This window comes from Dipteris shenzhenensis, chromosome 28 (genome assembly GCF_047967505.1).
Source record: "Dipteris shenzhenensis isolate YYH24624 ecotype China chromosome 28, Dip_SZ_1.0, whole genome shotgun sequence".
NCBI lineage: Eukaryota > Viridiplantae > Streptophyta > Polypodiopsida > Gleicheniales > Dipteridaceae > Dipteris > Dipteris shenzhenensis.
Genome location: NC_141623.1, coordinates 6728057 through 6755160, shown reverse-complemented (window position 1 = coordinate 6755160; position 27104 = coordinate 6728057). Strand labels below are relative to the sequence as shown.

The 27104-nt window shown below is 42.1% G+C and overlaps 1 protein-coding gene across 3 annotated transcripts in view; it reads left to right on the top strand.

Annotated features, from left to right (window-relative positions):
• Nucleotides 1-23428, top strand: part of LOC147883111 (uncharacterized) — a 114278-nt gene extending 90850 nt beyond the window's left edge. For 2 of the 3 annotated variants that reach the window (XM_087399814.1, XM_087399813.1), the window contains 2 exons: nucleotides 16167-16263; nucleotides 22689-23428. In XM_087399814.1, coding sequence (XP_087255940.1) covers nucleotides 16167-16263; nucleotides 22689-22783 — 192 coding nt within the window. In that variant the 3' untranslated portion in view covers nucleotides 22784-23428. The remainder of the gene's footprint in view (nucleotides 1-16166; nucleotides 16264-22688) is intronic. The other variant, XM_087399816.1, reaches the window with a different exon arrangement.
• The last annotated feature ends 3676 nt before the right edge of the window (nucleotides 23429-27104 follow it).

The following is a 27104-nucleotide window of genomic DNA, read 5'->3' as shown; positions in this document are numbered from 1 at the left end:
ATCTTACCAGTCTTTAGGTTAGGAGTCCTAAGTGTCCTAGGTGACTTAGGGGACCCCCCCCTCCCCTTAAAAAAAAAAGAAATGAAAAGAAAAGAAAAGAAAAAAGCAAAAATTGAGAATTTTCTAGCTTCTTTTAGAGGCTGTCCACAGCCCTATTTTGGCTCATTCACGCTTCGTTTCAATGCTTCTTCAACGACCTTTGTTCCGAGCCTCTCCATCAACCTTTTCGGTGTTTCCACACACTATCTCAGGTACTCATTACAGGAGGGATTTGTTATCCATTTCTCCTTGCCTACATTGGAGCTCCTCTCTCCAGGGTCAGTCACCATGCCACCAAAGTGTGCTTATCGTGATATATTGCATGACAGTGATGAGGCTGCTCAGTATGAGCAAGTGCCTACCATAGTGGCTACATCCACTGGTGGTACAGAGGTTCCTTCCACTCAGCCTCTCTCTCTTGCATCCCGAGAAGCGTAGGCAGCGTAGACAGAGTTTTTGGATGCCCTCTCCTCTATGCTCCAGGGTGCTTTCCGCTAGATAGGACAAGAGTTCAGCCAGCAGCTTACCACAGCCATGGCAATGCAGGATACCGCTCTTGCTCAGATGGGACAGCAGATTGGTTAGGAGAACACATGTGCCATTGCTATGCAGGATAAGGGTAAGCAACCCCCACCCCAGCAAGGGGGCCACTTAGATAGTCATGATATTTTGTCTACTCCACGCAGGGGTTTTATGGCAGATGCTCGCTGTGCCAATGAGCATCAGTCTTATGGACAGTTGCATGTACCTCAGCATGGGAATTATCTGGATTTAGATGATGCATTTTCAGTGCCATAGAGCACCGTTTTGCAAGATGTTAGGCCATCTTTTGGTGCACAGCTTTCTACATCTATGTAGGTTGAGCCGTCTCTTTTGGGCCGACCTGTTGGTGTGCATCCGGTTAGTGCTCCTTTCACCACACGAGCGACTATACCTAGAGCTGGCTATATGGCAGTCCACACTCTTGGGAGGGAGGTCAGTTCTCTTCTCAGCCCTTTGGTATGCCATCATTTCGGAGAGATGCATTTGGTAGAGAGACCCAGCCAGGGTTTCATGCACCTACCGCTTTGCCAGCGAGCACATATAGCCAGACGCAGCCAGTGCATCAAATGGAAGCAGCTACTACACAGCAGGGGGTTAGTGGTAGGCAGCAAGCCACTTTTGATGACATGTTGGTAGATTCTTTGCGTTCATATAAGGCCATAACTAAGGCCATCAAACTTGAGATGCCCTCCTCCTCTTCAGCGCAATTGTCGAAGGAATATATCTGATACGCCATCAAAGAGTACAAAGGCACTAGCGGAATAAATACATCGTTGATTGCGATTGGGCGTATCCGTCAAATTCCTTGTGAGAATCGTCCTCCAACGATTGTGTTGCCCCCGTCTGCACAAGGAGTTGGGATTACATCAAAGTCTGCTGGCACTTTGCCGTATCCACAGGAGTTAGGAACAGGAGATCACGTATAACAACTTTATCTCTCTAGCCTAATTTTCTGTTTCTACTTTAGCTCAGCTCACGGGCGATGGCATTATTGTTGTTCCACCCAGCCAAACTCTCGTGGATAGCAGATCGTCAGATCCATACGTTCCTTCGTTATTTTCATGCTTATCCATGAGACCCTCAATTCCCTAGATAGTTCTCCTTGCCAAATGTCATCAATTTAGGCTCTCCACTTGGTGCACCTTTTTACCCCTCTCTTGGGGCACATTAAAACCCACTTGCCCCTTGGCATTATTACACCTTTAGGTGCACCTAGGCCTAATTAACTATTACAAAAGTTGGTCATCTAAGAGAAAATGCCCACCGATCTATCCGAGGTCATGCTATCTCGGCTAGAGCATAACATTCCTTCCCTCTTCAAGCATCAGCGTCCTCGATGATGAAATCTGGGAACACTCTCCGTAATTGGTATACGGATTCCCAGGTAGCTTCCGATAGAGGCTGACCATGCCATGCAACCAACACCATGGGTATCTTCCGATTTCGTATCTGCATTGTTCCTCGGTCCAGGATTCTTGTTGGTTTGCGCCTTGCAATATCCTCTATCTCCTGAAACAAAACCACACCTTCGATTAGTGAGTCACCTGTATGCAAAAATTTCTTTAAGCGCGAAACATGAAAAACCGGGTGCACCTTACACCTCTGTGGACACCTCTGTGGCAATTCTAATTTATAGGCTACACTGCCTATTCTCTTTAGAATTAACCACGGCCCGCAGTATCGAGGTGATAACTTAGCACACTCTCCTGAAGTCAACGACTTCGAGTGCGAAGGAACTCTGAGAAAACTTTTTCTCCTCCTTTAAATACTCTTATAGACCGATTTTCATCCGCATACACCTTGGCTCTATCCATAGCCTGGCGGATATTAGCTCTCGCAAGTGCTAGCATCTCCCGCATCTGAACTACAAAGTTCGCGGCACTAGGCACTTTCTGAGGTACTCCAACTATAGTTGGATTGGCTGGTCTATAACCATAGTTCAGTTCAAACGGACTGAACCCGGTAGAGGAATGTTTCCTATAATTGTAGGCAAACTCCAACAATGGTAACCACTTGTCCCATGTATGTCGCCTCAATGACACATATGCCCTCAGCATATCCTCTAAAGTCTGGTTGACTCTCTCCGTCTGACCATCCATCTCAGGATGATCCCCACTACTCATTCCCAACTCAGTCCTTAGTGTCTCAAATACCGCTGGCCAAAAATGACCGGTAAATCTAACATCTCTGTCTGACACTATGGATCTAGGCAATCCATGCAGACGAAATATATGTCTAATGAACAAATCCGCCACTTGCGGGGCACTAACAGACTCTCTAGTCGGAATGAAGTGAGCCATCTTGGTTAGACGATCAACCACCACAAGGATAGAATTATACCCTCCTTGTGTTGCAGGTAGCCCTACAATAAAGTCCATGGAAATGCTCTCCCACTTACTTAGTGGTATTTCCAAGGGCTGTAAAAGTCCGGGTGGCTTCACCCGCTCGGCCTTACTTTACCTGACACGAGAAACACCGTGTCACATATTCATGAATATGCTTTTTCATCTTTGGCCAAAAGAAATCTCGCTTCACGAGATCATATGTCTTCTCGACACCTGGATGTCCCGCACACGGGCTATCATGGCATTGTCGAATGACTCTCTGCCTGAGATCATTCTGACCAGGTACTACAACCTTGCCATTTCTAATTAGCATACCATCCCTTATGGTATATCTTGCATAAGTTTGGCCTTTTCTGGATGCCAGGTCATCCTTTTCACTTTCCCCGGGTTTTAACACATGAGCCTTAGGCCATAAGCTCTGGACAAACTCGTCCACCTTTTGAGTTTCTCTGATCTCGGTCATTAGAGCACTCTCTAATACCGTGAAACTCAGGTTGTGCATAATGCGAGACAACGCATCAGCCACCTTATTGTCTTTTCCTCTTCGGTACCGAATCGTTAGATTAAACTCCTGCATGAGCTCTGCCCACCTAGCTTGGCGGCCCCTCAAGTCAGGCTGTTTACAAAAATGTTTCAGAGTATCATGATCCACATCCACATAAAACTCTGAACCATACAAATAATGTCTCCATGTTTTCAAAGCATGGATAATAGCATACAACTCCAATTCATGAGTTGGCCAATTCCTTTGAGAGGGAGAAAGCTTCTTGCTTTCAAAGGCTACTGGCCTTCCCTCTTGAAGGAGGACTGCTCCTACCGCAATGCCACTTGCATCGGTTTCTAGGAACAACGGTTTCTGGGGATTAACTATTTTTAACACCGGTCCGGTGACCACAGCTTGTTTTATGGTGTTAAAACTTTCTTGTTGATTCTGTCCCCAAATAAAAGGTACTTTATCTGAGGTCAGATCAGTCAATGGTGATACTATTCTGGAATATCCTTTGATATGCCTTCTATAAAACTGGACAAATCCCAAGAATGATCGCAACGCGGTCAGACTCTGAGGGATTGGCCAAGTTAGTATCACAGCCACTTTCTTCGGATCCATTTCTACCCCCTGTGGAGTAATTATGAACCCTAAATATTCAATCCTAACCATACACAGTATAGTTTTCTTCTTATTCACATAAAGACTGGCTTTCCTCAAAGTACTGAACACTATCCTTAAGTGTTCACGATGCTCAGTAACACTTTTACTGAATATCAAGATGTCGTCAATAAAATGTACTACGAACTTTCCGATATACGGACGTAGTAAATCGTTCATAAGCATGACGAAGGTCGCTAGAGCATTGGTAAGTCCAAAGGGCATTACCAAAAACTCATAATGACCAAACCTGCTTCTAAAAGCGGTTTTATGCACATCCTTGGCTCTAATCCGGATTTGATGGTAGCCGCACTTAAGATCTATCTTGTTGAAAATCACGGCTCCATGTAATGCATCTAGCAAATCATCAATCCGAGCCATCGGATACCTGTGCTTAACAGTGATATTATTCAATGCTCTGTAATCCATACATAGGCGAAACGTATCATCCTTGTTCTTCTTTAATATCACTGGCGAAGCAAAAGGTGAGAAACGCTCTACTTGAGCCTTTCTGATTTCCATCACGGAAACCAACGGTCCCTGAGGTATATCTTTTTCACCTCGCAAGACATAAAGCACATCATTCATCTTGAATTGATATACGTGCTTTTTCCAATCAATGGCTGGATTCTTCCTAGAATGCCACGCCATTTCCAGGGCTATCTCTGCATGAGCAAGCTTGGTCATTTCAAAATCAAGCTTCTCAGCATAGTCCTGAATCCGAAGCTCCAACTGGGTAACCCTTTGGTCCCATACTTCAGTTGAACTTCCATCTGCCATCCTGATTGTATACGCATAGTCAGATGGACTTGTCTTTAATTTCAGCGTCTTCACGAGCTTGGAGTTAATCACATTGTGAGTTGACGCCGAGTCAAACAACACAATGACATCATGACTGGCCACTTGCCCTTTCATTTTAATTAACTCCGTATCATTGAAGGCTGTATACCCCGTTGCTGCGGGCTTAGATAGGATGTTATCAAGTGCACTCGTCACTAACTTAGCAACAGATACACATAACAAACAAGGTACTAACCTCTGAGAAGGTCCCGCCAGTTGCATCTGCATGTGTTCTGCATTGGGACTCTCCTGCATTTCCACGTCGCATTCAGATATTATCATATTAGCCGTGCGACGGTCTTTATTCAGTGGACAATCCTTCCACTGATGTCGCTGAAGGCAGCCGAAGCACAATCCTTCTTTTCTAGCTTTCTCTTTTTGTTCAGGGGTCAACGAGGATTTTGACCAAGCCCGGGCTGCCATTGGAGTTATTTTCCTTTTCACCCCAACGGTGGTACTTGTTTTTACTGGTCCCTCAATCGGCTTCACTTGCTTGGTTTGGCCACTTGGCTGCGAAACACTTGTCTTTGAAATCCATATCCTCTGAAATCCCCCTTTTCTCGGGTGCTCATACTGAGTCCCTGCCTGCACAAATCCACCAGATCTGCCTCTGGCATCCTCATAGTTTAGGGCTACTGCAATAGATTCATCTAATGTAGTCACATACTTAGCCCGAACTTCCATTTTGATCTTGTCGTTCAGTCCATAGATATAGTCTTTTAACTGAACCGACATAGGGAGAGGGTCTGTTATTTTCATGACACATTCCCTGAATTTGTTAGTGTACTCTGCCACTGACAGACTCCTCTGACGAAGATTTCTATAAGCATCCCAAGCTCGGGATTCTTCATCAGGTGGAAGAAAGTGTTTCTTGAATTCAGCTTTAAACCCTTCCCAGGTGGTTGGAGCAACTTGATCCTTCTATTGCTTTATCCACCATCTGTCCGCTGCCTCAATAAAAAAGTGTGTGGCCTCGCGGATTTTCTTTAGATCGGATCTAATTTCACAAATGGCGAAGGCTTCTTCCCACTTGTGTAACCAAACCTCGATCACATCAGAGCTGCGCTCGGTCATTCGACCAGCGTACTTCTCCGGTCTATAATTAGCGATATTAGGTACTTTGACCCTTGCGCGCTCTAAGGAATGTATACTGGGCTCTGGCTCTGTTGGAGCTTTGCCCTTATCAATTCTAGACGGTCTAGCCGACAAGGCTTGCACCATCTCCCTGATCTCATTTTGACCAGCATTCACTTGAAGCTGCTGGTTCATAATCTGCTGTAAAGCATCTTCTAATATCGAAATCCTACCAATCAGAGTAGGTGCTGCATGATGTGACATCTGTTGTGTAGACTGCACTCTAGACTCACTAGGATTCACCCTAGAATTCTGGCCTTCTGCCTCCATAGTTTCACAATGGAAGATGGTTTTTTTTTTTTCTCACGGGAAAACTCCAAAAGTACAGCACTTCCAAACCCCTTTTTGTACAGGAACAACTACTGCAAAGTGAAAACCTGAAATATATGTATATATAAAAGAAAAGATGCTCCCTGGTTGTCTTCGAAGGATGTTCGCAACGATCCCGGCTGCTCAGCGTCAATCGTTCACAACGTACTCCATTTATGCTAACAGGCTTGTTGACTAATGTTATGCTCCAGCTATTCGTAGGTGCGACCCAACTCGGCTCTTAGATGCAGCTAGGCTCCAACAACGAACTCATGGTTTGCGAGCCCACCTACAACGACCCTGCGCTAATCCTCGTCCAACTGCGCTCCAATCTCAATTTAGAAAACCCGTCTGGTTTTCTTTCCCGTCGACTGCCGAACCGCTACGTTGTCCCAAGTTCAGCCGTCCGTTAATTTAAATGCTTCATAAGCCACGGTAGCCCACTTGCGCTGCGTCCCCTGCGCTCAAGCTCCGCTTGGGAAAACATCGTCAACCTTGACGACCTCACCCTCACCTAGACTTTTTCATTGATAGTCGAGAACGGCGTCAATCAGGCGTCACCAGCATCTCCGTCGATCTCTTTGTATTGACCCGCGTCAATTCAGTTTGACGGTCACGTCCCTACCCTTACCTTCAGCTCTGATACCAACTATAACAACTTTATCTCTCTAGCCTAATTTTCTGTTTCTACATTAGCTCAGCTCACGGGCGATGGCATTGTTGTTGTTCCACCCAGCCAAACTCTCGTGGATAGTAGATCGTTAGATCCATACGTTCCTTCGTTATTTTCATGCTTATCCATGAGACCCTCAATTCCCTAGATAGTTCTCCTTGCCAAATGTCATCAATTTAGGCTCTCCACTTGGTGCACCTTTTTACCCCTCTCTTGGGGCACATTAAAACCCACTTGCCCCTTGGCATTATTACACCTTTAGGTGCACCTAGGCCTTAGCACTCAGAACTACCTAGTCAATGCCATTCCACCCTCACCTAGGACCTTGGCAGTTACTTCTCTTGACCATTTCAATTACGCAAATTAACTATTACAAAAGTTGGTCATCTAAGAGAAAATGCCCACCGATCTATCCGAGGTCATGCTATCTCGGCTAGAGCATAACATCACGAAGCGGAATGGAATTGCCAGTGGTCGATGAGTTCTTCGTGGGTGTAGTCTACTGGTGGACATAACTCCCCGTTCGGCATACATAACACAATCTTTGTTTTAGTGTCGAATTGGTGGAAGTGAGGGATGATCCGAATAGTGGTCGCTATGAAGGTCTCGAGGTTAGGTGTCTTGTTCATCACTGCTTGGCTATGGACACCTTGACGAGGGTCTATGCACTTAAAAATTCAAAGAGAATGTGGAGTGCATAGAAAACCCATGTTGGGTTTAGTGCAGCAGACCATAGTCAGGGTTTGGTAAAGACTTGCATTAAGCCCCATGTGTGAATAAAATAAAATAAAAGGGAACATGTCCTAAAAGGACAGCAGACGTTAGTGCTATACTGCCCAAAAATGACAGGTTTGGATGCCAAAGAAGATTTGGGGGTTATGCAATACACCTCTTGCTTAGGGACTCTTCAGTTTGGACAAATATGATTGTGTCCATTAGTGTCATACTTTTGTGTGCCTTGGATTGACAGGTTATAGGCCAGGGTTGTAGTGATGGCCTCCTCATGGGACCAAGCTAGTTCACCCCATGAGCAGATTGCTAGATCCTCAAGCCCTTCTTCCTCTTCTTCGCATCTACCTTTGCATCTTCATCTACTTCATCTTGGTCACATGTGCCCAAGGCTAAAAAGAAAAAGGTGATTAAGCACAAGCGAGCTGTAGCAAAAGTATCTAAGCCTAAAGAGTTCCAAGAAGGTGGAAAATCTATCAAATTTATAACCTTTAATGGCCAGGATGGTTATTTTGAGAAGGCTATGCTGTTTATCAGTCAATTTGATGCTGCATTTGGTATAGAAAACTTCTCAGAGTATTCCAAGTTGCGCATGGTTAGTTTGCATTTGACAGGGACAGCCAGTGCATGGTGGAGTGCCCAAACTACAGATGGCTCAGCGCCTAAGAAATGGAAGGGCTTCAAGAAACCTTCTATAAATAGTTTATGCCTGGACACAGCGGAGGTCTATAATGAAAAGTTTTGGGATGCCTACTTGCAGGTTGCTCCTTTCAAAAAAATATCCAAGAGAAACCAACTCAGGAAATACAAAGCTCGTCTCAATCCAAATATGCAGGCTGTGGTTAACACCTAGTGACTAAAAGGCATACAGGATCTTATGCACTCAGCCTATGTAGCTAGTCTTATGCACATGCAGGACCTTGCCACTGTGACATCTTTAGGCATGGACCACTAAAAGGAAGAAATCTGATTTCTCTAGGTCAGAGAAGGAGGAGTTTCCTAAGTTTGAGAAAAAGAGATTTCAGCCTCAAAAGCCGAGGGATGCTCAGATGTCGAGAGCATATAAGGGCAATTCCCAGTTTATCCTTGAATAGATTGCTGTTTTTTGCAAAGTGGGGAGGTGTTTCCGATGTGGAAACCAGGGGCATGTAGCTGACCAGTGCCGTGAGAGGCCTTCATTCTCAAAGGAGCAAAAGAAGCCACAAGGACTCTCGAGGCTAGTGGCGGGAGGAGTCCCAGATGTTTTGGGATGAGTTAGTAACCCTAAAGCGCGAGAGCTATGCTTTGCATGGGGAAAGATCAGAGACCAGCAGGCTCTCTTTTTTTTTTTTTTGGGGGGGGGGCGCAAAAATAGACTTACATTAAGTATGAATAAAACCCGCCAGAGCAAGCTCATGGCGGTAACACATCATGCCGTGTATGAGATAACACTCCTCAAGAAGAGGTATAAAATAACCAAGGTTGAGGCTGAAAATGCCATCTCAACCATGTGGAAGACTCAGAGAAGAAGGGGGGGCCCCTCCATTCCCTGAGGAAAGAAGACCTCCTAGCAGAAGCTTCCCGAGAGGACCCTTGCATGCTTGTCCAGATGGCCATCAGTGTGTGTATAGTGTATGTCCTTATAGCGGCCATAGTGTGAGAGGGGTAAACATGCCTTTGTGCATCTGGCTCTCCAAATATGCCACGTTGATATACTTGCTAGTATCTCCCAAGAAGAGTCCACCGAGATATGCATGGTGAGGCAGGAACATCATCCAAAGAAATTGGATCAATCAAGTGTCGTTTGATAGCTATAGCCCATGATGAGTCATGCCACTCATTTTGTTTGACCCATGGGCCATTGATAATTTTGTATTAGAGGACTTAGCTCTTAGATTGGGAATAAAGACTGAAGAATTGGGTAGGGCCCTAGATGTTGATTATGTGTTTCATGGGGACCCTGTGCTAGTTACTCCCTTGATTGGGAAACTTCTTGTACATCTACAGGGCTATGTGGATCAGGAAGACGTCTTCATTTTCCCTCTTAAGCATCATGAGGTAGTTTTGGGGATGCCCTAGTTACACCGTAGGGATGTAACACTGTCTCTTCTTGAAAAAGTTTTGGATTTTGTACATAGGGAAAAAATGCAACGGATCATTGTCAGGAATAGAGGGGAGACCATGCCTGCTGTATGTGATATTTCTTCTAGTAAAGCAATGAAATCTGCAGTTTCAGCGTATATGGTTTTCATTAAAGAAAGAGATCTAGAAATGCATGTTGATTTGAATGATGTTGATAGAGAGAACTTTCATTTTCTTGAAAATTTTTAATCTTGCTTCTCAGATACATTGCCAGGGGAGTTACCCCCTAAGAGACCAGAAGACCATTGTATAGAACTGATGCCACCCAATAGACCGCCTTATAGGGTCAGTGACACTCAGAGGAAGGAGATTATGACTCAGGTACATGACTTGTTGTCCAAAGAGTTAATTCAGCCCAGCTTCTCTCCTTTTTGTTCCCTTGTATTTCTAGTGTAGAAGGATGGTTCCTTTCAAATGTGCATTGATTATCGCGCACTATACAAAATGACAAGTAAGAATAGATTTCCTATTCCACGCATGGATGATGTGTTGGATTAGCTCAGTGGAGCTTCAGTATTGAGCAGGATAGATCTGATCAAAGAATGTACCAATGGATTGCCTACAAGGATGGAAGATTCAATCCATCATTCGATTAAAGGTAGAAGGGGCGTTTGTCAACCCAAATGGCATTACTAAGTATTCATACAGACCAAAGGTAGTGCGGAACGCTATCTTATGCATATCCTCTGGTGGTATGCGGACTTAGTGTTAACCACTTTTACTGTCTGACTTGGCCTAAGGCTTAGAGATTGACTTAACGCAGTTTGTGCCAAACTGTCCTTGGACAAGGGCTCACAATGGGTCACAAAGGGGTCCCTGGACAAGGGCTCACAAAGGGGTCACAGCTCACAAAGAGCCACAGAGAACAACTCAAAAGCATGCTGACTACAAAACTAATTTTGTTAGTCCCCGATTTGTACAAGCCTTTTGTTGTGGATTTTGATGCTTGTGGAGAATGTGTTGGGTCTACACTTGATTAGAATGGCAATGTAGTGGCTGATGAAAGCCGGAGACTATGAGATGCTAAGAGGTATCTGGGAATCTATGAGAGAATTGCTAGCTGTGAGTCATGCCATTAATACATGGAAGCACTATCTCTTGGGTGTAGACTTTGCTGTTAAGACTAACCACCAAAGTCTGAGATACTTTCTGACACATACTACGATCTCAAAGAAGTACATCAAATTGACAAATATGCTGTCAATGTATCATTTTCAGATTGTCAATATACCAGGAGCTTAGAATAGAATGGTTGATGCTTTGTCTTGAGGACCCTAGGACAATAATGTGACCATTGCTTATGATAGAGATCTCGAAGAGATGAGATAGCAATTTGTCAATGACCCAGATCTTGGAGAGATTAGGCAGCAAATGTAAGAGGGATAGTTGACAAGTTAGGATTCCATGAAGGATGGCTTCTTAATGAAAGATGACTGCCCATGCATCACTTGAGCTATGAGGCAAAAGATCTTGGAGGAATGGCATAGAGGAATTGCAGCTACTACTCAAGCTCTGGAGAGGTACTTTTATTGGCCAGCTATATGTAAAGATATACACTAATTTGTTACGGAATGCCTTGTCAAAAGGTCAAGTATGACAGACGAAAGACACTTGGCCTACTGATGTCTCTTCCTGTGCCTTAGGCACCATGGGATAGCATAGCAATGGACTTGATTTTTTATTTACCACAATTAAAGATAGGAAATGATGGGATATGGACTGTAGATTCAGCAAACATGCTCATTTCATTTTAGTACGGTAGACAATCAAGGAAGATCATATGGCTAAAGTTTTATTGGCTCAGATTTTCAAGCATCACGGTTTGCCCGAGTCCATTGTTAGTGACAGAGACCCCAGAATGACCAGTCTATTTTGGAGAGCCCTATTTGATAATATGGGGATGAATCTGAATTTTTCTTCTTCTTTCCATCTCCAAACATATAGTCAAAGTGAAGTAGCAAATTCAGCAATGTTAGATCATTTTAAATGCTACGTGACTGACCAAAAATCAGATTGGAAAAGCACCTTCCACTCGTGGAGTTTGCATACAATAATACAATTCTCAACTCCATAGGTAAAGCCCTATTTGAGGTTATATATGGAAAGGTGATTATGCCACTAATCCTAATGACCAAAGATGAGATTTTTGCAGTTGATCAGTATGTCAAAGATTTCCAAACAGCATTCAACCAAGTGCGGACAGCAATAGAGAGGTCTGAGAAGAAGCAAAAGAAAGCTGCAGATAAGCATAGAAGGAAATTAGACCTCAGGAAAGGCGATTGGGTACTGTGACATGAAGTTGGGGATAACAAAACTTCACGCACCTCTTAGCTTCCTACTACTTCGAAAACTAGTGACAGAGATCTTTATCACGGTAAAAGAGAAAATAAAATAGAACCTTTTATGCTAAGAGACCACACTACACATTCTTCCCTTTCTTGCCTTAGATGAGAATGAAGATGGTAACATCCCAAGTGATGTTGTACTCTAGCATAGGGAGAAGGAATGGATCAGCGGAGGTCATAATCTCACCAAGTCAGTCTGCTCCAAAGAGAAGAGCAATATGTTGTTGAAAGAAGATCTTGCGGCTTAATATGACATGAACTGATATATATTAAGAAGTTTGAAGGGGCTGATTGGGTTGGATGGGTAGGTTCTGGGGAAACATTGCATCTCCTTTTTAGATACCTTTACAAGTAGCTCAAAACACTCTGCAATTTGTCATCAGACACAGAGGCCTATAACTTTTAACAAAGACAATGAGATCAAAGATTCATGTACATGTAGAGATGCGGCTTGAAATGGGCTTATGTTTATATAAGTTTTGTAAGAAACAGAGAAGCGGTTGAAAAGTTATGGACATTTTTACTGAAAGGAGGTAAAAACTGCAGTCACACACGGAGGCTCATAACTTTTTGATTTGACATATGATACAGAAACTGAATACATAGGATGATGCACTTTGAAGAGAGCTTTGCGTTGATATAAGTTTCGTCAAAATCGGAGCATTGAGCAAGAAGTTATGAGCAAAATACCAGCAGGGGGTCAAACAATCATTAAAAACACCTACTCCTATTGATGACGACTTGGGAGAATACTCCCTCTATGCTCAGACTTTATCAACGATCTAAGTCCCATGGAGGTTGCCTAGGAGAGAAGGAAGAGCTCCCTTCGTGGCATGAAATGGATGAGCGACTAAATAGAAAGCACTTTGGAAGAGAGAGAAATAACAAAGCAATGGAAAAAAGGGAGAGACTCAAGAGATAGAACCTAAAGTAATCTTTATCACTAATAGAGTGAGACTCTACTCAAATGCGACTTAAAAATACTACAACACAAGGGAGAAGAAGAGATTTCATAACTACAAGAGGGAGCGGGAGCTCCAAGACTACTCATAGAAAGAGAATGAGCTAGAGAGATATGGACTCAAGAGTCTACATAAGAGGATATTTACAAGAGAGGGAGAGAGAGGGATCTTAGAAGAGGCTTGAGGAGACTAGAGCAACAGCAGCATGAGGCTCAATGGTGGAAGAGATGTTGAATAAGGGAGAGGAGGGCTCTTTTTATAGAGATTTTGTCACCCTCCTTGACCCATTTACAATTGATGCTTGTAGATTCATTTTTCCATCAATCACATAAGCCCGTATGTCACCATCCATGTCGTTTTTGGCTACTCTTGACATGTGTCCCATCAAAAGATGCTCAAGGCTCTAAAAATATTGAGAAAGTCGAGAGTCTCCGTAGATGGAGCCGATAGGGATCCTCTCTTTCCATATGTCCACATCGTCTTTATTCCACATAGGAATTCTAAAAGGATTCCTCTCGACTCCACACTCCCCCACACGCTTGGCATGTGATTTTTCTTACATTATTGGAACACATGGACATGAGACCCACCTCTTGATATGACTCACTCTTTTTATTTTCTAAAAATTCCATAATATCCCATACACAAATAACTCTCACCTCATGCCAAGGTATTTATCATTCATATACATGGTATTTAAAAAGATTTATTTCACTCATCCTCTCAATCCCATACAATATCGTAGCAAATGTAAATTTTACTTAATACTCATACTCTTATCAAACATAGAGAAAAGCAAAACCAATGCCAAATAAAATATATTAATTTTTGGCATCATAGTACTTTTGAAATTTAAGAAAGCTAGGCTCCGCAAGGTTAAGGGAAAAGAGAAAGTTTATGCCAAGCTGCCTACTGGGTACTATGGCCCTTTTCGGGTCACAACAAGGAGGCATACAGATTACAGTTTGGAAGATTCATAATGCCTTTCATGTGAGTCTTCTAAAGAAATATTAAGGGCCGGAGCCTATAGAGCACTATAATGGAAGATCCACCGGAAGTGGATGAGCTGGAGGAGATCCTTCAGCTAGAGCAGATTGTGTACCCTACGGTACGTAAGGGACCTCAAGGCAAGGTATTTTATAGATACCTTGTAAAGTTAAAAAATTACTCGGCATTGAATGTCAAGTGGAGGGATGAAGACATGTTGTCTGATTATCCACAAGTTCTTGACATTTACAAAGAGGCTTTCAATTAAGGTCAATTGATTAGAAGCCGAGGGGATGTTACCAAGCTGTAAATATTGGAAGTAAAGTACAAGTTGATCTTTATTTGATCATAATTAAAGAGTTCTTCATTTAGTTTTAATTATGGTCAAAGAGTTCTTTTAAGTGGTCAAAACATTGACTTCGGTCAAAGATACGTGACTTCGGTCAAGAAGGCCTGACTTCAGTCAGGGAGATTTGGTTTAGGCCAAGAGATTTGATCCTAGTCAACCAAGATGTTCCAGCCTCTATTGGAGAATTAAGCCACCTTGACTTTAGTGAAAGCCCTTAATATAATGAGAGGGTTGACCTTGGTGAAACTTGTTTGGGGTGCACTTTGGTTTACTTGGTGGGGATGCCCACAAAGACTAGGATTCATCTAGAGTTTATTTTTGTATGCAAAAGCTAACAGTTAATAAATGTCATTGTAGTGTGCTTCATTAAATTGATGCAAGTACTAAGAGGGGTCAAAATACCCTAGTGTCATTAAGCCAAGGGAGAACCTTGCCACACCAAGTGACCATGGGAGTTGGAAGGCCGGGAAAGACCTAACCTAAGGCCGGAGTTTAGATAGTAACTATAATTTTGGCACTTGGCACTTGCTGAGAGTGTATCTGAACTGTTCACGTATCGAAATCAACTTGTGAGATGTTGACTTCAAGATTTTGTAATAGAAGATTTCTCAAGTAATAAAGACCTTTTTTTTGGAGGGGGGAGGGGGGGTTCCAGCCTTTGGTTCTGGGCCCTAAAGTATTTATGAATGAGAGAGAAACAATGTGTGAGAGAGAAAGAGAGAGAGGCTGAAGGAAAAATGGAGATCTTCGTCTGGATTTCTGGAAAAGCAGTTAGTTGTCACTTGTTGCGAGGGAATTGCCTGAAAACGTTGTAATAGTCCTATACTTGCTTGCATCCATGGGATCTCTGGGTTTTTTAATTGGTATGATGTTCTTGGTCCACTAGATGCCGAATAAGAGGTTGGTGTGTTCTCTTCGTTTGGAGTGGAGGAATTCGTGGAAGAAAGACTTCAGGCAATAAGAACTGAAGCACTTGCTTTTCTTTTATATGGGACCTATGCAAGATGCTAATTTTGTGAATAAGATTTTGCATCAGCGTGGATCAATATACATCCTATTGCTAGAAGGCATTGCGTTGGTTTGAAGCACTCAAGGCTGCCTCAAATATATGGGATCTCTTTTTCCTTCCACGGAAGTCACAGAAAGTTAAGGGTTATGTTGACTCTTTACAACCTTTTTTTCACGTATCGTTTTGTATAATGCATATCGATGAGACAAGATGTATTTTAGCTTTAGCTGCCTAGGTAGGTGCTTTGTGGTTTTGGGAAACAGATTGGTTGGTCAATGAGAGGTTATGTTATTTCTTGCAGATTTACTTTTTTAAGTTCGTATTATTGTTTAGATAGTGTATTAATTTATCTCTTATCATGTCATTTTGTCCAAATTCCCATGCATATGAATGAGAGACATAAGGTGTCTTTAGTTTTCATTGCCCTGGGGGAAATAGTGAAGATTGTGTTGGTCAATGACAAGTTGTCTTTTCACACGCAAATATGTTTTTTAATGCTCGTATCTAGACAGTATATTATTTGAGATGGATTTTTTCTCTTATCATGTTTTCCATGTAATTCAATGTTATTTGATAGTCAGCCGTCCTTTCTAAAAGTTATTTTGATTGTTTTTGTGCGCTCTATGATAAACAGGCTCAAGCAGTTCAACAAGGAACAATAATTTATCAAAACATGATTGAAGCTTTTCAATTGATAATGCAAGAAGAAGGCACCAAGGCTCTTTATGCGGGTAGGGGGTTCCTCCTTCATGATATATGCATATCGACTGAGTAACACATTCTTTTTTTTTTTGTGAGAAGAAATATTTTATTGCTGTGAAATAATTACATTCATAGTTACTGCAAAAGCAGAGTGACTACTACTCAACCGAAAATCTCAGTATAAGCCATATATACATCATGATCAATCAAATGAGTCTGAAAGCAATCATGGCCAAGTTGCAAGCTTCCAATATTCAAGTTTTGCCCTCAACTTTGTGAGCACCCAATCAGTTTGTTGAGAAGAGTGAGTCCCCAACCTAGAGGATAGCCAAGATGTCGAATCAATTGAGAAGTTGGAACAATTTCCTCAGGTCACAAAAGACTATGCCAGTCTTTAGCATGCAATGGCAATAGCTTGGATTTATGAAAATTCACATGAAAACCAGCAGCTAAGCCATATGTAGAAAGGGCGTGCATAATCAATGAGAGACCGCTCTGAGTATTTTTTGGGATAAAGAAAGAATCATCAGCATATGCTTGAGCGATCATGCTACGGCTGCCAGGGATTTCCAATCCATGCAATATGCCAGTGTCCAAAAGGTGGTCCATATATTAAAGCATTGGATGAGTGGCTATGGCAAATAGTAAAGCACTGAGGGAACAACCTTGCCGAACAGAACAACCAAGAGTCCAGGTTGTAGAAATATCCCCTGAAAGTATGCAGGCAGCTTTACTATCTTGATATAGCCAATTGATAACTTGCTGCATTTTTGTTGTGAAATAAAGTCCCACTGAATAGTATCAAAAGCTTTGGCAATATCAACTTGCAATAGCAAAACATCTTGCGACATATATTTGGCATATTCTATTCCAACATAGGCATTAGCAATGTTGTCTGTGATATGCCTATGAGGAACAAAACCATATTGCGCAGGATGCAACCCATCATGCAAATAGCCTTTTATCCGATCAACAATCATTTTGGTAGTAAATTTGTAGATGACTGGCATAAGTGTGATAGGTCTCCAATCAGCCAAAGATTCACAGATTTGCTTTTTGGAAGGAGTTTAACAAGACCTCTCTTCCATGTGTCTGGCATTTTCTGATTTTGCCAAGCAAAATTCGCCATATGCAGCAAAGTATGCTTCAAAAGAGGCCAATATTCTAAAAAAAACTCAACTATAAGACCATCTCATCTTGGAGATTTTCATCTACCACAGGATTTGATTGCATCTGACAATTTCCTTTCAGTAAAAGGTTCCTCCAATTCCAAAGCTTGAGTAGTGGAGATAATAGGAGAAACATACTGTAAAAGTAAATTTCTTGCAGACAAAACCTGCTGTGAGGGAGGATCTGCATAACCAAACTGCTGAGAGAAATGATGTACACAGATAGAAGCAAGCTGTGACCATGATGTAGTCCATGAACCATTAGGCATAAGCATCCTGCAAATGTTTGTTTTTAATCTCTTCTGATGCAAGCTTTTAAAAAATTGTTTGGAAGAACAACCTTTATGTGTGAAAGCTCTTTGTCTTGCTCTGGTCTCCCATTTAGCAAGTATCTTGTGATCATTGATTGGCAGATGTTGTTTGCTCATGCAAAGACAAAGGATGAAGGTGAGTGAGTTCAGTGAGGTCTTGGCAAGTCAATTTAGCCTGAGCAACAGTTTCCCTCAGCGTCTTCATGTAAGACTTGCCATAACCTCTAATTACCTCTAATTACAACTTGCATTTTGGAAACAAAAGAATCCCATGCATTATCAATATCAAAGTGGCTCTGAGAAGACAGAGATTGATAGGCTTCAGTAACCATTGCCTTGAAAGCAACATGCTGCAAATAGCTATTGTTCAGAATCAGATGTCGCCTTTGAGGCAGTCTATCATCTAGCATATCATGAAAAGATTGCCTCAACCATAACGGTGCATGATCCGAATGCACAAAGGCATAGTCAAACCACTTTTTGCATGTAAAATCATCATTTTATTGTGGAGCTACACTATACCAGCGATCCAGACGTGCCTGATAAGAAGAAAGGGCATTATGTTGAAAAGTGTATCCAGGTGACAAAGACTGCAATTCCTTCCAAAGATCAACCAAATCAAGATGAATCAGTAATTGAGACTGTGCATGCCTTTCAGAGGTTAACATATGGGTATTTCCTGATGTATTGTCACCGTGTTGCGGAGCATTATTGAAATCCCCACATATAAAGGCATGATATCTCCATGGATATCGTTGCATGGCATCCCAAATTGCACTTCTATCCCGAGAAGATTGAGGTGCATATACAGAAGCAAATTCAAACACCTTGCCTTGAATGATGCATTGAAGAATAATCCATCTTCCTTGATTGTCATTTAAAGCAATAATTGGCTGAAGCTCATGCTTAATCAAAATGACTACACCTGAGAAAGGGTGCTCCCCAACATAAAAGATATCATAGCCGCTGTAATGACCTATCTTTCCTGCATAGACATGTTGATTGTGTTCTTGTAATGCCTTTATATCAGGCTGAAATTGATTGATATACAGCCAGACAGATTTCCATTTCCTACTGTTGCACATTCCCTGAACATTTAAGGTAAGGCATTTGATATGAGCAAGCATATTTACAAATATTTATAGGAAAAAAACAATTATGTACAGCAGCAACCTTCAGGATGTCAATTCTACATTTCTACGTCAGGGTCAGGGCCTCTTCCTTGAGAAGAAACATCCGCCTGAGGATTGGACAGCAATGCAGTAATCTCTTCTTCAGGGAAGAGGGTTTTGCTAGCTGTCACTGCAGCCCATGTGATTCCAATTCCTGAGTTGACCTCTGGAGAGTTTCCACTAGAAGATGCACCATCCCAAGTGCGAGGGGGTGGAGGTCGTCGAATAGAAATAACTTTTCTTGGACTTTACTATCCATCAATTGGAGTTTTTGGTTCTTTTGCTGAGGGTTGAATAGCAGGAAGCGAAGGGGAAGAAGCACTCCCATTTGAAACAAGTGGGGCTTTGCTTTTATCCTGATTCACCAAAAACTGTCTATTACCTTTATTTTTATTTCCAAAAGAGGCAAGAGCATCCTTATTGGGCATCTGAGCAGGCAAAGTAGTAGGAGGCATTTTATCCTAACTCATTGGACACTGCGAAGCCATGTGCCCAAATTTTTCAGATTCAAAGCAAGCCCCTGTAAATAATCCCCATTTCAATTCATAAAATGTACTTCCCATGTCAACATTGTTCACTGTGATCGAATAAGACTCCGGTGTGGGATTATCAGTATCCTAGAGAATGCAGAATCGATTAAAGTTGCCATTAGGCCGCGGTGGGCAAACCACTTTGCCTAAAGTTGCTGCAATTTTAGGCAAGAGTGAAGCCATGCATTGCGGGAAGTCTACAACTTTAACCCAGACCGGACATCGACGTTGAATCAGAGCCTGATAATCCCTTGTGGGGGACCATGGCAAAACGTGCACCATTTGCTGCCCAAAAAAGAGTGGCGAATGTTTCAAAAGCATTTGCGTGTGAATCTCATCTACCATAATAACAGGTGGCATCCGACCCGGGAAAAATAAAATGACTGCATTTTTGGCATATTCACTAACTGGATCCACAATTTCATCCACTTCAACCATGAGACCAACCGATGGAACAGAGTCTTTCCACTCTTTCCTTGTGTCTGCAAATCCTTCATGTATGACATCATAAACCAGTTGTGCTTCAATAGAATCATGCACGCCCTCAGCCTGCTTTTGCTTTCTGCATTGAGCTGATCGATCCTTTTGAAAAGTTTTTTCATAAGAGTATTCAGCCATGTCTTCTGGAGAAGATGGAACCAAAAAAAGGGGGTACCTGTAAAGTGATAAAAGAGAAAAAACAGTCCTGAAAAAACAGCCCACAAAGAAGAAGGAAATAGTGTATTTGCAAGGAGAAGAAGGGGAAAGAAATATTTAGGGATTGAGAGAGAAGAAAATACAAGTTCTGAAGTAGGAAAAGAGAAAAAACCAGGAAAAGATCCAAGAATATACAAGACCCAGGAACCAAAAAGGAGATAAAGGGGGAAGAGAACCCTCAGAACCAGCGTGTAGAAGCAACCCGTAAGCAAACCTGGTACAAACAGCAACCTGGGAGCAGGGAATCAACCGGCAGCAGCAGCCTGAGCAGGGCGGAAAACGCCGTACAGGTCCGTACACCTGTATGGAATTGTACAGAGCTATGGCGGGGTTGTACGGCAGGTATTTAAGACCCAGACACCTGGTTTTTGGACGCTGATTTGGAGCAGCAGGTAGCTGAGGCAGACGGGCTTATCTGGGAGGGCTGGAGCAAGGGCTGCAGGTCCTCATCTCTCTCTCTCACGAGGGAGACACCACTTCCTACACATACACACACACCTGAGTAATACATTCACACACGAATGTGTACATCTGCTCATGCACGGGTACATGTATTATGAGCTCGAATCAATGGGTATGCATGCAACATGTGCATGAAGCGCTCATATTTGTGCATGTTTGTGTTTGTCAACATTGAGAAAATAAAAGTTTATATTCATAAATGTGCATGTGTTAGTGTTTGTTCCACATTAGGAAATAAAAGTTTTTATTCATGTGTGTGAGATATATATTTAAGGATACCAACGTGGGAAGGTGTTCTCGTTTATTGGTGGTGTAATTGATAGAATTGAATGTGGTTATGTTTAGACTTCTTGAAAAGAGATTTGCATGTTGATTCAATGATTAAAAGGATTGAGAAGTTGAACCTTCCCCTTAGTCTTTTTAGGTAGGTAGTCTGTAGGTTCATATCCTTAAACAACACATGCCAAGGAATCACCGTTATGAAAGGCTTACCAAGGACAATCACGAGGGCAGAAATATGTCCTGATATCTCTACGTGCCCTAAGCAAACACTCTTTTTGTTGGATAGCCTCTTGGATTAAGGTCACCAAGCATCTCCGATCTGGGTAGGACAGGAGACTAGATAGGGGTCCGAAACCACCCATGAAGAGGTAGCGATAGTGACCTCTGATCTCATAGTACACATGCATCTTAAAGCGAAATGCTACTCTGACTTGATCTCCTTTTGATCACATAGTGTTCAGATGCCACACTTCTCTGGGTATACCCTTTGCTCGTTCACTTTCAATGCGAAGTCGATGCGATGAGACACGGAACTGCTCGATAGATACCCTCAGGGAGTGGGGGAGGTCGATCCGTGTGTACTCGGGTGGATCAATGAAACCCTCTACTGAAATCCACAGGCAATGGTCTTTGTAAAAATTGAGCTTCACAGGGAGCTCGCGAGGTGCTAACCAGGTCCTAGATGTGTGTAAACTGTAAAAGATCCTCTTGGATGATGGTTCACCCTGTGATATCTGAGTGGGATGGGGAGGGGGCCTCAATGCTGTACTGGAAGGGAGGTAACCTGTCTATGTGGAGCCCCAAGCTCTCAAACCATCCACATGTACGTGCATACCAACACCTCTGGTTACTCTCAGCCACTAGTGCTATGGAGAAGGATAAAGCCAACCAAGGAATCGTACGTTGTCCTCTGAACTCAGCCAGGACTATCTGATGTGGGACTGAAGGCTTATTGCGAATCATCCATGAGAGCATGTGAACTTGAAGCCTCTCAAGTTGGGCCTGTAATGCTAGTTGCATTGTGAAGATTGGGCCGGAGAAAAGGACCCTCAAGTATGTATAGGATGCAACTACCTCGACCGGCAATCTATCCAAGGCAAAATGCTTTCTATGCATGGCTGCACGGGACATATTGAAGATCATGACCTTGGTTGACCTTCAAGTCATGTGTCTCACGGAAGGTATGAAGCGCATCCAAGTGTCATTGGAGATCCTCTGTTGAGGAAGAGAGTAAGACCACATCATTTGCATATAGGATAATTCAGAGCAAGGACCAGGCTAGAGAGCAACCAGCCCCTCCTATCTGTTTCTAGGATTCACCAAAGATATATCTTTCCAGATTATTCAGCTCATCGTTCCTCCCATTTATAAATTGTGAACATGTTTATGTCTTTGCCTTATTAAGGGAAGTCATGACAGTATTCTCAATGTTACATGATGAGGTTCTGTGTAGCATCTCTGTTAAAACCCACAAATGGTTATTTTAGGTTGCAGGCCATGTTTTTGTTATTTTTTCACATCATTATTTTAGGCATGTTTTTGTTGATATTTCTTTTCTACTACTTGCTTCCAAAACTTATAGATTTTCAGGTTGTCACTTCCCATGTAAAATACTAACATGCTTTCTCCCTTGGACTCTTATCATATTTCTTCCATATCTATGATTTCTCCAGAAACCTACTGGCGAATAATATCGATGACCAAAGTAAAAATTACAAGGACTTCTATAACATGTTTAATGGAACAGCAATTCTGTAATTTCCATTTTTGTATGGGGATAACGTAGCTGATTTGTTAACATGCTGTCGTGTTTTTAATGCCACTTTGTGCAGGATTATTGCCAAATTATTTGAAGCTTGTTCCTGCTGCCACGGTTTCTTTTCTTCTGTATGAATACCTCAAAGAGAAAGTGGATTTCAAGGAATGAGTTGCTGTGACTTATGATTAAAGAACTACACCATAGGCCACGTGAGGTTAGACTAAGTTGGCTAGGGGCTGGTAGGGGTAGAGAGGAATGAGTTGCTGTGACTTATGATTAAAGAACTACACCATAGGCCACGTGAGGTTAGACTAAGTTGGCTAGGGGCTGGTAGGGGTAGAGAGGGGCTATAAAGGATATGTGGAGGGAGGGGACTACATGACATCCTTTATACTCACATTTTGATGTGACTCTTACAATCCTAATCACACTCAGGTCTCCTGCGTCCTTAGCCAATGCACTCTGTCTCTCCCTCTGTCTCACTTCTTTAACTCTCCTCTCACTCCCTCTCCGTTCCTTTCTTCCTCCTCCTACTGTCTTCTCCTATTCTCAAGTATGCCCGGTGTGCCCCTTCGCTACATTTCGGGATGTAAGGCTTGAGTGGTGCTACTAGTCATTCAGTTTTTTGGAGCCAGATCTGAAAATTGATGTACATATGTTCACTTTTGGCTGCATTAGCCTTTGTAATACCAATCAAGAAACGTTATATTCTTTGTAAATCATTTTTAGAAGTTACCATTATCAGCAAGGCAGGCTTGCTAGTAAAACATTGCTTACATTAGGACTCCTTTTAAGTTTAATTAAAGGCAGCATGTGTGGTTCAAAACATGTATATTCTCAGGCACTTAATTGAGAACTCTATTGTGTGATGGTTTCGTGAGAGCTGTCAATTTGTGCTTGCTAATGCATTCAAAGTTGATGATCATCGATTGTGTCATGGTTTTCGTGAGAGCTGACAATTTGTGCTTACTAATGCATTAAAGATTGATGATCATCAAGTTCAAACTGATTTGATTTAAAATTTAAGTTTAAAATTTAGTGCTGATTTTGGCATATTTTCTTTGATGGTGTGGAAATTGAAACGGTTCTTTATCTTCATTCAAGCGAAATATATCGTGATTTTATGTGAAGCATACTGATAAAATGCATGTAGAGTTCACATGATGCATGGATAATTGTGTGGTTTGGTTTTATTGGCCAAATTTAGGTTTATGACATGCTTTGCATAGGTTTGGGAGGGTAGATATAGTGAACTAACTTACTACATGGAAATACAATGCCGTTCAAATTGAAAAATGCCAATTATAATTATGAGCTTCCACACAAAGAGCGCAGGTAATTCATCTTCTCACATCCTGTGCATAAACCCCCTTTAGATCCCCATTTCCAAATTGCTCACCTCATGGCCACTTGCACCCTTAGTAGGATAGTTAAAGGCACTTGGAAAAATTACTATGATGTTCTTTAGCATATGTAGACGGGAGCACCCCCATCTTGCTAGCCATTTTTAAGAATTTGGTTGCTGAACCTCGGTGAGAAACGATATTAACTTGGCAAACCTGAAGATCATGGTTCCAAAAAGCAAGGTCTGGAATAGCTTGCACCATTCTCCTTATACTCAGCAAATTTTTGAGCGCTTGGGCATGGCTAATTTCCTTTATTGCTTTCATCGTTAGAACTTAGTGTAGAATTCTGACTGCAAATGCGTCCTAATAGTAGTAGAGGTCAATACATGAACCTAGGAATTGTTATATATTGTCACTTTGTCAATTGGTCCAAGCATTGTTAGCTAATAGAACCTAGGAATTGCTAAAACATGAATGATGCACGTTTTGGATGTATCTTTTTTGCAAACATGATGAGAGTGTGTTGGGAGTTGGACAACATGCTTTTAATTTACATTTAATAGCTCTTTGATGTTTTTTGTGAGAATGCTTGTTCTTGTTCTCAGTGATTTGTATGTGTTGATTATTGATATTTTTTGTTTTGTGCTTGTTTGGAATATTGTGACTATGGACTCGAAGCCGTTCTGGCTTACATTTGTGTGATGTAGAAGTTCGAGTTCTGATTTGTAATATGTTGCGAGGCCGTGCCCTGTTGTTGTTATAACTTCAAAATACATTCAGTGGCGTAGAAGTCTGCATGTGGGTTTCTTGCAAGCACAAGATCGTTGCTTGGAGGATGCTTTCTGAGGTCAGTATGTCTTTTGTGTGAGATCCTAGTGAGCGTGTATTCAAGCTTTGAATTGTCTTGCTTGTGATATATTTTTGTATGAAGTCTACTTGGTCAAACTCCCAGTTTCGTTCTGTTCAGAGTCTTGTGATTTCTTGTAGCACCGACCTCTCTGTTTTTACTTGTTTCATTTGCAAGGGAGCTGAGAGGTAAAGGTTCTCTGGGTTTCGGACTCTTGATAACGCTGTGTAGAGCAGACCATGCGTTGTGATACTGGTGGGGTCAAGAATTTCAGCGTCCATGGTCAGTCCTTGTATTGTTCTACTAGCAGCTGCCTGTATCGGGAATTGCTTTTGTGTGATTGTATTTAAGTGGTTATTACCAACTTGGAACTCGTGCGTGATACGTGGGATAGGAGTGCATTTTACATCCGTGTGTGTGACATATAGGTTCTGTTTTCATGGTGTGCTTTTCTCCCTGTTCTTTCGTCAAGAAATTCTATCAATATGTGGGCTGATTTTGTATTTGTGCAAGACCCTCTGAAAAGACCGTCAGCGCCATTGACAATTCCGCCCTGGAGGTCCAAGTTCCTTGAGGAGATTTCAATAACCATCCCGGGTTTCAGATGCAATTCTTTGTGGAGCCCACATGTTTTCCTGGGATCATCTGGGATTAAGATTGTCTTGCTGCATGTTTTTTGCCGGATGTCTTTGGATGGTAAGATATGCGGTCTGTATGGTAGACTATCGAAGACTTTTTGATTGTGTTGGTCCTTTGCGTTCGTATAGAATAAGTGAGGAATAGTGTTTTTGTTTGTCGGTGTTTTAAGGTGAGCCGTATTCAAATTGTTAACGTCTTGATCTGTTTGTGCTCCTGTTCTAATTCTATTGAGTACTTCGAAAAAGTTATTGTTTTCTTGACGGATTGGGTGTTGGAGTTCAACGTACTTTATGCTTGTGTTCCAAATTGAACCGAGAATTGGTGTTGTTGAATGGTCCGAGAATATCCAACTGGGCTAGCTTGCCAAAGGTCCCCACAAAGAAGGAGATCCACTCCTCCGAATGGCTCATTGTGGTTGTGTTTTATTTCTCTCATACGCATGTCGGCTGCCAAGAATGTGTCAATGCCTACCAACGAGATTTCATCTATTAAAATTGCCTCGACGTCCTTGTATTGTGACGTCCTTCGTCGACAAGCTCACATAGGTCCCCGTTAGTAATGGTAGGTGTAACGCTGCATGCATTGTACTGCCATTGATTCCTCTAGTTGCTTGCCTTGTGTACGCCAGCAGTAGGACTTTTGGTAAGTCAACGTCGGTTGTGTTTTTGTGTGAGTAATATCGGTGCAATCCCTCAGCTATTGTTGCTGCAACAAAAGTCATCCTTGTCCCTGCATTGCCTGTTATGAATAGGTGCATTGGTTCTTCTTGCTTTGTTCTTTTTTTGAGCATAATGTCATCAAAAAGCCGTCAATGTCTTGCGCAAGATCAATTTATCCCGCAAGAGGAGATGATTGGTTTTTGGTTGTCTTCGTGGGAGTACCACTGCTACTGCTTGTCGATGCACCTAACGGTCAGATTCTTTGGAAATTCATTTGCTCCATATCGATAACGGTTTGATTTTCAGTGTATAAGTCTTTCCAGGTTTGAAATGTTTCACCCAGAGTATGTTCTGCAGTTGTAAATGGTAGGTAGAGTAGACATAGTTCTCTGTAGTGGTTCTCAGGGTCTTTGACTTTGTTATAGTTGTTGTATGTATTACTCTCCTTCTCCTTCTTATCTTAGTTTGTTGTTGCTTTGTATCGTATGCGCTTGCGAATGTGACCAAGGAAATATGATGCAAGCCCGTGCCTCTTGGGTGGAGCTGCTCTAGTTGTGCACGTCATTTCGGTAACAATGCTCGGTCGGGTGGTGCGCTTGTATTTATGTAGATGAATTCTCTTGTAGCACTGATTAGAGGAAATGATAGACATAAGTAGACTGCTTGTTGTGCACTGGTGTGTTGTGTATACAGTATAGCGATCCCCACCTTTCAAACACATTCATGCACAGTTGCATTTTGTTGGAAACTTTGAGCAATCATGTTTTTCATTGCATTGTTTATTTCTTTGTTGATTTTTGTTATATAAGATGTACAGTAAGATGCTGCGCCGTGCGGGTTTAGAACAAATTGTATGTTCGTGTTAGCACCCCATAGCTTTGTCAAAGTTGGATTGAAGTTATTTGTAAAAACATCTTTAGGATCTATTTTTTTTAAATATTTTGGGTTGAGAGATGTTGCTCCGTAGGACCATCTCATATTGTTCTTCCATGAGGTTT